This window comes from Garra rufa, unplaced genomic scaffold (assembly GCF_049309525.1).
Source record: "Garra rufa unplaced genomic scaffold, GarRuf1.0 hap1_unplaced_713, whole genome shotgun sequence".
Classification (NCBI taxonomy): Eukaryota; Metazoa; Chordata; class Actinopteri; order Cypriniformes; family Cyprinidae; genus Garra; species Garra rufa.
Genome location: NW_027394978.1, coordinates 1 through 12106, shown reverse-complemented (window position 1 = coordinate 12106; position 12106 = coordinate 1). Strand labels below are relative to the sequence as shown.

General features: G+C 37.2%; 1 protein-coding gene across 1 annotated transcript; it reads left to right on the top strand.

The window, feature by feature from the left end:
- Positions 1–8894: 8894 nt before the first annotated feature.
- LOC141317315 (uncharacterized) lies at positions 8895–10679 on the top strand. The gene is made up of 2 exons (XM_073833058.1): positions 8895–8979; positions 9787–10679. Exons 1-2 carry the CDS (start codon positions 8895–8897, stop codon positions 10677–10679), a joined length of 978 nt encoding a protein of 325 aa, XP_073689159.1.
- The last annotated feature ends 1427 nt before the right edge of the window (positions 10680–12106 follow it).

Below are 12106 nucleotides of genomic sequence, written 5' to 3'. Positions count from 1 at the left end.
CGCATAGATATATATACATATATATATATACATGTATATATATCTATGGGTATACGTCATCCGCTCTCAAATATCAAGGTGAAAGTCATCATAGTTTACGTAGTTTAGACCCAGCTCCCAACCCATCTTTGAGAATAGATTAACGGCGATATTTTTTTTATCGCCCGATAAGAGTCTCACGTTAACGCAGCACGTTAACGCCGATAACGGCCCACCACTAATATATATATATATGCGCGTCTCCACTTTCCGCCATTTTTCGAATATGACGCCGCCTCCTGGGATAGGAAAGTGTCCATGGTATGCCTACTACAGAATTCGGGCGGAAGCAGTAGGTCATCCGGGTACTTCTCGCCTACTGAATTTCGAATACTATGAATTCGGACATACTACTCGCCTCGCGTACTGCTTTTCGCATACTATATAGTAGGGTAGTATGCGATTTCGGACGCAGCCAAAGTGTTTCATAAAGGGAGAGCAGAAAGGAGCAACAATAATGTACAGTAGGTGGAAAATAATGGTTTTTAAACCTCAAACTGCATAAACACATCTGCATTACAACAAATACACAAAATAATACACTTTTTAGCATCATCAAATGATGTCATAAAATTACTACTGTGTTATATTTATAAGCGCATAGGGGTTGCGACGGATCGTAGATTATCCGTGATCCCTACGGACCAACCCCCACGCGGATTAACTGTTAAGTTTAACCATCATAGAGTAAAAGTTTATAATGTGCACGTTTTGTCTTGCCAATTTACCAATTCAGACATTTTAAAACCATTGCAGCAAAAGAGAACATGCCTGCTGTTTTATATTTTTATTTTTTTACCGCTGCAGCACACATCTAATGCGAGCACGCACATAGAGAGAGAGGGGCACGATTTAAGACTGCGCGATTCAGATTGATCCCTCTTTAACTTCTATTTGAACAGAAACATACATACAAAGTCATGTCTAAATACCCGTTTCGGTATTCTGGTAAACACAGTCGGTTATATCTTCAGTGAACCGAAACAGCTGAGGAAAAAGATACATGCATTTGGCCTTAAAGAGACAGCATACTATAAATACCTGCTGTGAGAAGCACTAGTTATTTTACAATTAATTATTAAATTTCTGCACCTGAATACTAGGGTTATTGATTTTATTAGTAACTTTATGTTGTATTCATCTACACTTGTCATTTGTGTAATTGTTCTTGTTTTGTTATTAGTACAGCTGGTAGTGTTTGCTGTGCATTAGAAGTACTTAAAGTAAGCATTCAGTAATTAATAAAAACAAAAAAATTTGTTTTGTTTTTTGCTGATCCGAAAAATTATCCGATCCGTGACTCAAAATCCGTGATATTATCCAAACCGTGAGTTTTGTGATCCGCTACACCACTATACGTGCAGTTACTAAATATTTTTACGTTAAGAAACATATGACAGCAAAGCACTGAACTTGAGATGATACATGTATACATTTTTTAAAATGCATTCATAGAAATACCATGTATTATAAATAGGGGTTTCATAAAAAGTGTTACCAAGAATTATGTGGCGAATTTAAATGCTTCTTACTAGATCTGGAAGTGCTTTTGCTGCCCCATCTATACTTTCAACAGACTGTTCTGCTTAAAAGATTGTTTGTATTACAATTAACTAAATCTAAAGCAGCTTGAAATGTCATCATTATTAAAACTTTGAAATAATGTACCACAAACAGTCATTAAAGATGAATGAAGATTAAACACCAACCTCCTTGTTCCTCGTGTTTTATTCTCAAAGGTTCTGGTTCCTCGTGTTTTATTCTCAAATGTTCTGGTTCCTGTTTTATTCTCCAGGTTTCTAGTTCACTCATGTTCTCCTCACTCTCCACTTTAACAAACATCTTCACAGCAGCAGATCTCAGTTCAGCTGATACTTCTCCAGATATTCCTGCTTGCTTCCAAACCTAGTCACAGCTGTGAGGATGAGAATATTACAGGTATTTACTGACCGAATTCAAAGACTGTATTTTTCTATTTACAGAAACTTCATTTCTCACAGATTGAACTAAAACCGAATCACAACAAAACAACAGAGAGCAGTGAAACTAATCTTCTTCTTATGTTTAATGGTGTTTGTCAAACAGAAGTGTGTGTTAGTGCCACCCGCTGGACTGGAGTGTGAAGCGCCGAAAGGAGGGAAAATATATTACGGGGAAATGACTTTGTGCATGTACAATGTGCGCAATTTTTTTTTCTTTTCTTAAAAATTTGCACAAATAAATGAAAATGACTTCAAATTAAGACTCGCATCATGGTATTTGATCAGCATCAACAGTCTTTGTGAGTGCCCTGCTGAAAAAACCAGCTAAAACCAGCCTAGGCTGGTTGGCTGGTCTTAGCTGGTTTAAGCTGGAAATGGCTGGTTTAAGCTGGTCTCCCAGCCTGGCCAGGCTGGTTTTAGCTGGTGGTTTCCCAGCCTGACCAGCTAAGACCAGCCTGACCAGCCTGGCCAGGCTGGAAAAATGGCCAAAACCCCTCTAAAACCAGCCTAACTCCCAGCTATGACCAGCTAAAACCAGGCTGGTTGACCAGCTAAAACCAGCCAACCAGCCTAGGCTGGTTTTAGCTGGTTTTTTCACCAGGGTGAATATTAAAGGAGAAAAAAAAAGAATAATATGCTTTCCTTCAATATACAAACAATGCCCCAACATCTATCTATAGTTTAACTGAGTCCCCACGGGATGGACAAGTACAAAAACATTTGTTTCTAACTTTAAATTGAACAGAAAATGTGTCTACCCTTGATTTCCTTTTCCCATCCTCTCTGCCATTCCTTTATTAAACTTGATTATGACCTTTTCAGCATCTTTAATTGGCAAAAACCATGTCAACATTTAACTGTTACTCCTCATCTTCCCTTTTTAACAGTTAACAGTTCAGTTAATAAATACAAGATACAACACCTGGTTTCTTAGAAACCCAATCTCTAGAAGTAAATTTATTAAAAAGTGTTTGTTATATTAGTGTTATGAATTTACTGAAGTTAATAGTTTTGAAACCAAAATACCTGCAATATCCAGTTAGACCTGTAGTAAACTCAGAAGAGAGTCTCTTTATTGAGATGTTACTGTGTGACGCTGCAGTCATCCAGACTGACTAAACACTCAATCACTGTAGATTTAGACAGATTTCAGGATCATCGTTAGAAGATAAAATATGCAAAGGATGTAAACAGTTACAGGAATTTGCTCAGATTTTCAGCGACTCTAATCCAATCAGCAGAACTATAGACTCATTATCACAGAGATCAGGGAAAGTCTCATCTTCAGCCTCTGCATTCATATTTAACTCAGATATTGATCAGAAACAAAGACACCAATTAAAGAAATGAGGCAGAAACATAAACAGCCAATAAAGACAAAAGATGACACTTACCATCATTTCACATTCATATTCACACACTCCTAAAGATAAATATATTAATTTTAAAATTCAAATGACTTATCTTTCTGCTGATTTTCTAATGCTCTTTAATGAATATATTTTGCAGTAATTATTATACCTTAAACACATCTGTTTAAAAAAAATCAGTCTAATTCTGTGGTTCCTTTAATAAGATACTAGAACATTTAATGTTGGGCAAATTAGTCTTTTCTAAGTACTTAAGATAAATTTCAGTCAGGTTTTAAGTCTATTCATAGCACTGAGTCTGCTTTGCTGACACTGACTCCTGACCTTTGTTTTTACACAATTTACTGTGCAATCATTTAAATCAAAATAATATAGAATATCAACATTTAATAAACATATTCAAAAACTCTAAATATCTTTCATTCATCATTTTCATAAAGAGTAATGAAGTAGCGTCAACAAAAGCTACAAGCTATATACACCGCGTTCCACATTATTATGCAAATGATATCTTTCTCTGGTTTTCATAATTAGTCAATGCAAATGACAGTCAGTATAATTTTTAAGTCATCAACCATTAGGGTATAATTCGAATTTTATTGAACAAACCTCCTAATGATAACAGTATTTATTTCAAAAATAAAAAACTGAAAATGCACTGTTCCACATTATTATGCACAACAGAGTTAAAACATTGTATAGGTTGTAAAGAACTGAAAATGGGCATTTGCTGAATTTGCAGCATTAGGTGGTCATATTTACTGAAATCTAAATCTATTTCAATCAAAAACATCCTAAGTGGGCAAGTTACATCTTACCATAGGACCCCTTCTTTGATATCACTATCACAATTCTTGCATCCATTGAATTTGTGAGTTTTTGGAGAGTTTCTGATTGAATTTGTTTGCAGGATGCCAGAATAGCCTCCCAGAGCTGCTGTTTTGATGTGAACTGCCTCCCACCCTCATAGATCATTTGCTTGAGGATGCTCCAAAGGTTCTCAATCTGGTTGAGGTCAGGGGAGGATGGTGGCCACACCATGAGTTTCTCATCTTTTATGCAGATAGCAGCCAATGACACAGAGGTATTATTTGCAGCATGAGATGGTGCATTGTCATGCATGAAGATGGTTTTTCTACGGAAGGCACAGTTCTTCTTTTTGTACCATGAAAGAAAGTGGTAAGTCAAAAACTCGACATACTTTGCCGAAGTCATTTTAATACCTTTAGGGATCCTAAAGGGGCCAACCAGCTCTCTCCCTATGATTCCGGCCAAAAACGCCACCTCCTTGTTGTGGTCGCAGCCTTGTTGGGACATGTTCCATCCACTACTCCATCCATCTGGACCATCCAAAGATGCACAACACTCATCAGTAAACAAGACTGTTTGAAAATGAGTCTTCATGTATGTCTGGGCCCACTGCAACCGTTTCTGCTTGTGAGCATTAGTTAGGAGTGGCCGAATAGTAGGTTTATGCACAACTGCAAGCCTCTGGAGGATCCTACACCTTGATGTTCGCGGGACTCAAGAGGCACCAGCAGCTTCAAAAACCTGTTTGCTACTTTGTAATGGCATTTTAGTAGCTGCTCTCTTAATCTGATGAATTTGTCTGGCAGAAACCTTCCTCATTCTGCCTTTACCTGCACAAACCTGTCTGTGCTCTGAATCTGAAATATCTAATGTTTTCATACCTTGTCCAAAGCATTGCACTATTTGACGCTTTTCGACAGTAGAGAGACCTTTTTCTTTCCCATAATTGCTTGAAACCTGTGGCCTGCTTAATAATGTGGAACATCCTTCTTAAGTACTTTTCCTTTAATTGGGCTCATTTGGCAAACTATTTATCACAGGAGTCTGAGATTCATTTCAGTGATCCAAAGAGCCATGAGACACAATACCATCCATGAGTTTAATTGAAAAACAAAAAACTGTGTGTTTATGACACTTACATACAATTTGCATAATAATTTGGAACGCGTTGTATAAGTGATACAAAATTGTCTGGGAAGGCTGAAAGTCAGAAACCCCTCATATTTAGGTGTGCCAAATTATTCGGCAAGTATTTTTTATCCAGATAAAATGAGCCAAGAAAGAGATTGAACTCAGACTAAAATTTAAAAATTATTCCATGCGCATGAGATGGATGCAGTACTAATGTAATAATAGAACTGGGCAGAGAAATGCTCATTGGGTTAGCAGAGTCATAAGAAATAGGTGGAGAAAAAAAAGACACATATTAACTGCAAAAGAATGAATAATTAATGTCAAGAATTAGGTGAGAAACCATCAGAAACCATTAAGTCTCCAGCGACATCATTTTCCAGAGCTGAACCTTCCTGGAGTCTACAGAAGAGCAATGTGTCAGGTTCTCAGAGACTTTGTTTGAGTGCAAAATCCTACATTGACACTCACTTAATAAGAATAACATGCTGAAGTGTTGTGAGATCCATTAAGTAAGTCTGTGAGCATCTGTTTTTACACCAGAGTGAATGCTTGTGGGTACACCTATGTGCGCGCTTGTGTTTATAAGGTTCTTCCATGTAAATGTTTAATAGTGTGTGTGGGGAACCACAGCCCCATCCCGCAAGGCATGAAGCAGACATGGAGGAGACCCGGACCCCAAACATTCGGAGGCCCCCCCCCCGTCCCAGGAGATCCACCGCAGAGACAACCGCGGCCCCCACCCAGAAAAGGGCAGATGAAAGCCCGGAGGGGGTCATCCGGCCGCCACAACGCAGACGACCCAGGGGGCCAGAGTGGCAAGCCCACAGGCTCCGCCAGCAGCCGGCCACACCAGGGCAGGCCGGTCCCTGGGCCCGGAGATCCAAGGGGCCCCTACCCCCCCCTGCCGGGGCCCAGCAAAGCCAGGAGGGCCAGGCCCCGCCAAGCGACACATGGACATAGACAAACATGCACACATATACACATGCATACGTTCCCACCCTCATGCTCACAAACAAATATTCACACATTCGCCCCACATGTGGACACACAAAAATGGATACGGTACCCACACTCACACCCCCCCATTTGTACTCTATACTCCTGGATCCAGGCACCACCACCCCCAGAAGGGCAATCAGCCCAGACCCCAACCGGATGGCCAGCTCATCGTCACAGCCCCCAGCCCCTAACAGAGAACAGGGGTGTGAGAAAAAAAAAGGGAGACCCCATGCTTCACCTCACCCGCTCAAATGTAGTGTTGGTGTGTGTTGTTCTAAAGTGCTTTAAAACGGGACGGGAAATACACTAACCACCCTCCGCCGTCTCATGTCAGCTCGGCCCCTCCCAAGATCCCTCAATGTCTATGTGCATATGAATAATGTGTTATAAATTCTAAATTACTAATTTGTACTCTTAAAATTGGCTAAGTTACAGTTAATTCAAATTAAACAAAGAAGTAAAAATCAAGTAAAACATTCATGTAAAAGTTTACAGTATTACGTAGAACCCATCTTAAAGCATAGGCTAAGAAAAATTATATATTCCCCAAAGCTCAAGGAAAAGTTGCATTATTACCATAAAACTCCATGGCAATTTAATTTAATTTAATTTAGATGGCAAATATTCTGATATTCTCTGGCGTATGGTCCTTGTGCTCACTCCCAGCAATTTTGCATCTAATGCTACTGGAAGAGACATGGCTTTCAGCCCCTTAATATGTACCTCAGAAATAAAAATTCTGGGCCGCTCAAGGTTGCCAGATTCAAAGTTAGGTGTGTTGTGTGCTGATTCACCAATCACTGACTCACCAATCACTTGTACAACCTCTCAGAGTCCATCCAGCATGTGGAAAAGAGTCCTCCTGGCTTGAGAGTGCACTTAAAAATCTCCTGGGAACAGGTAAACTCTTAAAAATTATAAAATGATTTGATTAAGCAAATGGGACAGCCGTGCATGAAGCCTATCCAATATAACACAACAAAACACAAGATGATGAAAGAGAACTTTGAGTAATGAAATAAGTACGAAATAAGTAATCAATAAATAAAGCAATGCATTCAAAAACAACTATTTGTCTCATGTAAAAGTTAAATTTCAGTCAACACACTCAGCTCGTCATAAGACACATTTTGTTCTAACAAGCTAAAATAGTCATTTTTCTTGAGTCAAACTTAAAATCATTACAGAATAATTCATATGTATATTTGTATCAGTAATGCATAAAAGTAAGGAAGGTCAAATTGTATGTTATAAGTTTTTAATTTTTTTTAAAGACAGAAATATTGCAACTACACAGCCACCATCTTGGTGCTTTTGATCCACAAAAAGCAATAGTTTTTTGGTTGGTCACACCACAAGGTGCTACTGTGGCCTCTCCCTTGCTGACTAAGAAAGGTCTAAATAAATAAATGTCATATTAAATAAATCTGGAAATAAATAAATGTCAACACAATGCATAAGTAAATACGAAGTAGTAAATGTTAACTAAACTTGGAAAGAAACACTTGTGGACATTGACATTGTCATAAATAGATTCATGAATAAATGAAATAATCAATTAATAAATTAGGAAAAATAAAATTAACAATACAGAAATATGTAAATAAAATTATAAATATTACAATTTGTAAATATTTGTAAAACAATATTTTTCTCATTTCTTTATAAACATTTCAACATGTATTTCTCCAAGAATAAAACTCTGAATACTATTGTCATGTTTTATTTTTCGAATGTATTTCCTTTTGTAAATGGAGTGTAGACACAGACGTGTGTGAATAGGACTTTTATTTTGATCTGGTGGTGTGACGTCATAAGGCTGATTCGCGCTCCTGCATCAGTGCAAAGATCAGCAGAAGAAAGGTTTGCAGTCTTAATACTTTATAGTGTATAAATTAATACAACGCGTTCAATCTGTTTGAAATGGCTTAAAGCGATGTAAACGTAATAATTATTAAATGCAACTTTGTAATATTTTATCTAATAATGAACGTTATTTTGTGTGAGTAAAGTGCATCCACACAGCGCCTGATTTCTCTCTGTTAGTGATTCAGATCAGAAACACGATTCCAAACTCCGAGTCAATTGAATCGGTTGATTCACAAAATGATTCACTGTTTCGAATCGCCGCTCGCTGAGAGACCTGCTGCTCAAAACACTGAAGACACAACGAGAACAAACTCAAACAATGACAACTTTTACAAACAACTGCAAATGTTTTTGTTGTTGTTGTAATGACAACCTTAAAATACTATAGCTATTTTTAATGATTAATGTATTATACTAAATGTAATATACTAATAAATAAAAACCTGACTGAATAGTAAGTTAAAATTGAGTGTTTGTTAAATCAGATCATTTAAGTCCATTAATATCTCTCTGACTCCCTACTAGTGCACTGACCACTGAACTAGAGCTACTGTAATTGAAATGCACACAGAGATTTATTTATTTTATTTATCTGTAATTTTTTCTTATCTTAAACAGGACAAAGTTTCCTAACACAGAAAAAAGCTGCTCCTCGTGGAGCAACAGAGATCCCTCTGACACTGTTATAAAGATGGCATTTATCAAAGAGGAGAATGAAGACATGAGGATTGAAGAAACATTCAGAGTCAAACATGAAGATACTGAGGAACAAACCGGTTGGTTTTCATTCTCAAAGCTGAACTATTCTATGAACTGTCCTCTACATTTTCTCAATTCATTTGTTTTTGGCAGGTGTTTTCTACTTTTTTTGCCCTTCAGCTTTCTTTTTCGAAAGGCCATTTTCTACTCATATAGTGTTTTTTTTTTTGTTTTTTTACAGCATTTAAAGAATTGTCTCATTTAATTTCTAAATGTTAATGTTCACTGTTAGGATTGAGTAACATTCTTCAAATGAAAGGTACATAAAGGTTGTGTGCATGTGGTCAAATGACGTTAGTGAAATAAAGCGTTTTATTTTCTACATCAAATTACATTTACAAAAGTAGTTTTAAATACATAGAAAAACATCATAAATGCAAGTAAATTGTCTACTTTCATATTCATATTACTTACATAGTAACTTTTGTGACAATAAAATGTATACTTAGCACTCTATTAAAAACAGCTGACAGAAGCTCCTGCCACGCCACTCACACAGTTTTCCATTAGATTACATTATATAGCATTATGGTATCGGATAGAATTAAATTATTGACATGATAATCGTAATTAAATCGAATTGTAAAACCAGTTGGGAGTTGGAGAATGAGAATGAGAATTTCCAAAAAAAGTGGACTGTTCCTCTAATAGTGTTTGAGGGATCCTAAGTAAATGAGGAGTTAGCAATATTGAGAACGGTTTCTCTCTTGCAGTTGCTTAGTGGATATAGAATATTGTTTGTTTTGACACTTCAAATGTTTTAATGCCTGTTATTTTGTGCCATTAAAATGAGGTTTATTTTTATTTTTATTTTTTCACCCTAGACCCAATGGCACTGAAAGAGGAGAGTGAAGTACTGAATGAAATAGAAGAGAAAGATCATGATTTTATAAATAGACAAATATCTTTTAGCTGTTCACAGACTTCCTCAATAAAAAGGGCTCAAAAGACAGAAGATAAGCCGTACACATGCCAAGAGTGTGGAAAGAATTTCACTCGCCTTGGAAACCTTGGTGTCCACATGAGGATTCACACTGGAGAGAAACCTTATGCGTGCAAACAATGTGGAAAGCGTTTCTGTCAGCAAGGAAGTCTTAATGTACATGTTTTAAAGCACACTGGAGAAAAACCATATACCTGCCAACAGTGTGGAAGAAGTTTCTATCAGAAAGCAGCCCTTAGTTGCCACATGAGAGTTCACACTGGAGAGAGCCTTATCACCTGCCAACAGTGTGGAGTAAGTTTCACTCAAAAAGAAAGCTTTAACAGACACATGAGAATTCACAATGGAGAGCAGTCTTACACGTGTGATCAGTGTGGAATGAGTTTTGATCAACAAGAAAACCTTAAAATCCACGTAAGAACTCATAGAGAGAAATCCTACACCTGCTCTGAGTGTGGAAAGGATTTCAGTCAAAAGCGAAACTTGGAAGACCATATGAGAATTCTCTCCGGAGAACAACCCTACACATGCCCTCAGTGCGGAAGTAGGTTCAATTATAAACGACACTTGGAAGAGCACATAAGAATTCACACTGGAGAGAAGCCTTTCACCTGCCAGCATTGTGGAAGAAGTTTCAACCAAAAAGGAAACCTTAACAGACACATGAGAGTTCACTCTGGAGAGAAACCATTTATATGTGGTCACTGCGGAAGGAGTTTCAGAAAAAAAGCATCCCTTAAATGCCACATAGATTTTTCACATGTCAAAGAATGAAAAAGACTTTGTAGGCTGTGCTGGTGGTAGTGAAAAATAATGAATAAATTGAGAAGGGGACAGTATAGTGCAATTTTAAAGAGGAGTTGAAATGAGCAGATGAGATCAATTGTGTGAAAGAACTTGAAGATGGAGGATTGTTAGTAATATGTATTAGTAAAGAACAGAGGAATAAAGTGATAACATTGAAAATGGTGTGTAAGCAATGATTCTTATTGCAATCAAATAAAATATGGGTTTCTGAAATAATGACTGGAGTCCCATTAAGTGTAAATATGGGAATACAGGAGGAGATGTACAGTAATAGATTAACTTCTATTAACTTCGCTGTTGGCTTTGCTTGCTTCTCCTCTTTCAATGTCTCCTCTTCTTCACTAACATGTAGTGCACTAGTGGTAGCTACAAATTTACCTCTGCTTCAACATTAATGCCATTACTGGAGAATCAAATGTTTCCCTCATCTCTTACGGATCCTATTTTCAAGCAGTGGCATGAAAAAGACCTAAAAAGTTCTCAAGACCTGTATAGAAATGGCACATTTTGTAGTTACATTCAGCTTTCTTCTGACGTGGGGTTGCCAGGATCTCATTACTTTCGATTCTTGCAGGCTAGACATTGCTCTACTTTATTTTCCGGTTTTCCGTCTCAGCCCCAGGTACAGTTATGGGAAGAGTTACTGCAACTTAACCCTCAACACATGTCACAAATTTAAAAAATCTATGGTTGTATTTTAAGCTTAGATGATTATTCACTTACTCAAATTAAAACAGCGTGGGAGTGGGTGTTGGGAGAAAGCTTTGAAGAAGAATGGTGGCTTAGTAAAGGCTAAAATATCAAGTTGTTTAGAATCAAACTGAGAACAAATCTTTGGTACCCCAAAAATGGCAAAATCAGGGCACACATCTATATTGACCTGTAACACCTTAGACATAATAGTAAAATAATTAATCCAGTAATTCTGCAACATAGGAACACACTCTAGTACATAGAATACGCTCTAGTACAATTTGTGCTCGTCTTAGCCCGATACAATTTAAAGTATTTCATAGAATACATTTCTCTAAGGCCAGGTTATCTGTTATCTTTCCTAATATCGAAGACAGATGTGAAAGATGTCATGCATCTCAGTGTAATTTGAGTCATATGTTTTTTACCTGTCCTATGTTGCAGAATTACTGTATTAATTATATTACTATTATGTCTAAGGTGTTACAGGTCAATATAGATGTATGCCCTGATTTTGCCATTTTTGGGGTACCAAAGATTTGGTCTCAGTTTGATTCTAAACAACTTGATATTTTAGCCTTTACTTCATTGTTAGCTAAGGGCCGTATTTTACTCCACTGGAAATCACTAACGTTGGGTTATTTTATTTACCTAGACTATTGACAAAAAATAAAAATACTACGTTGCTGGTTAAAAACAAA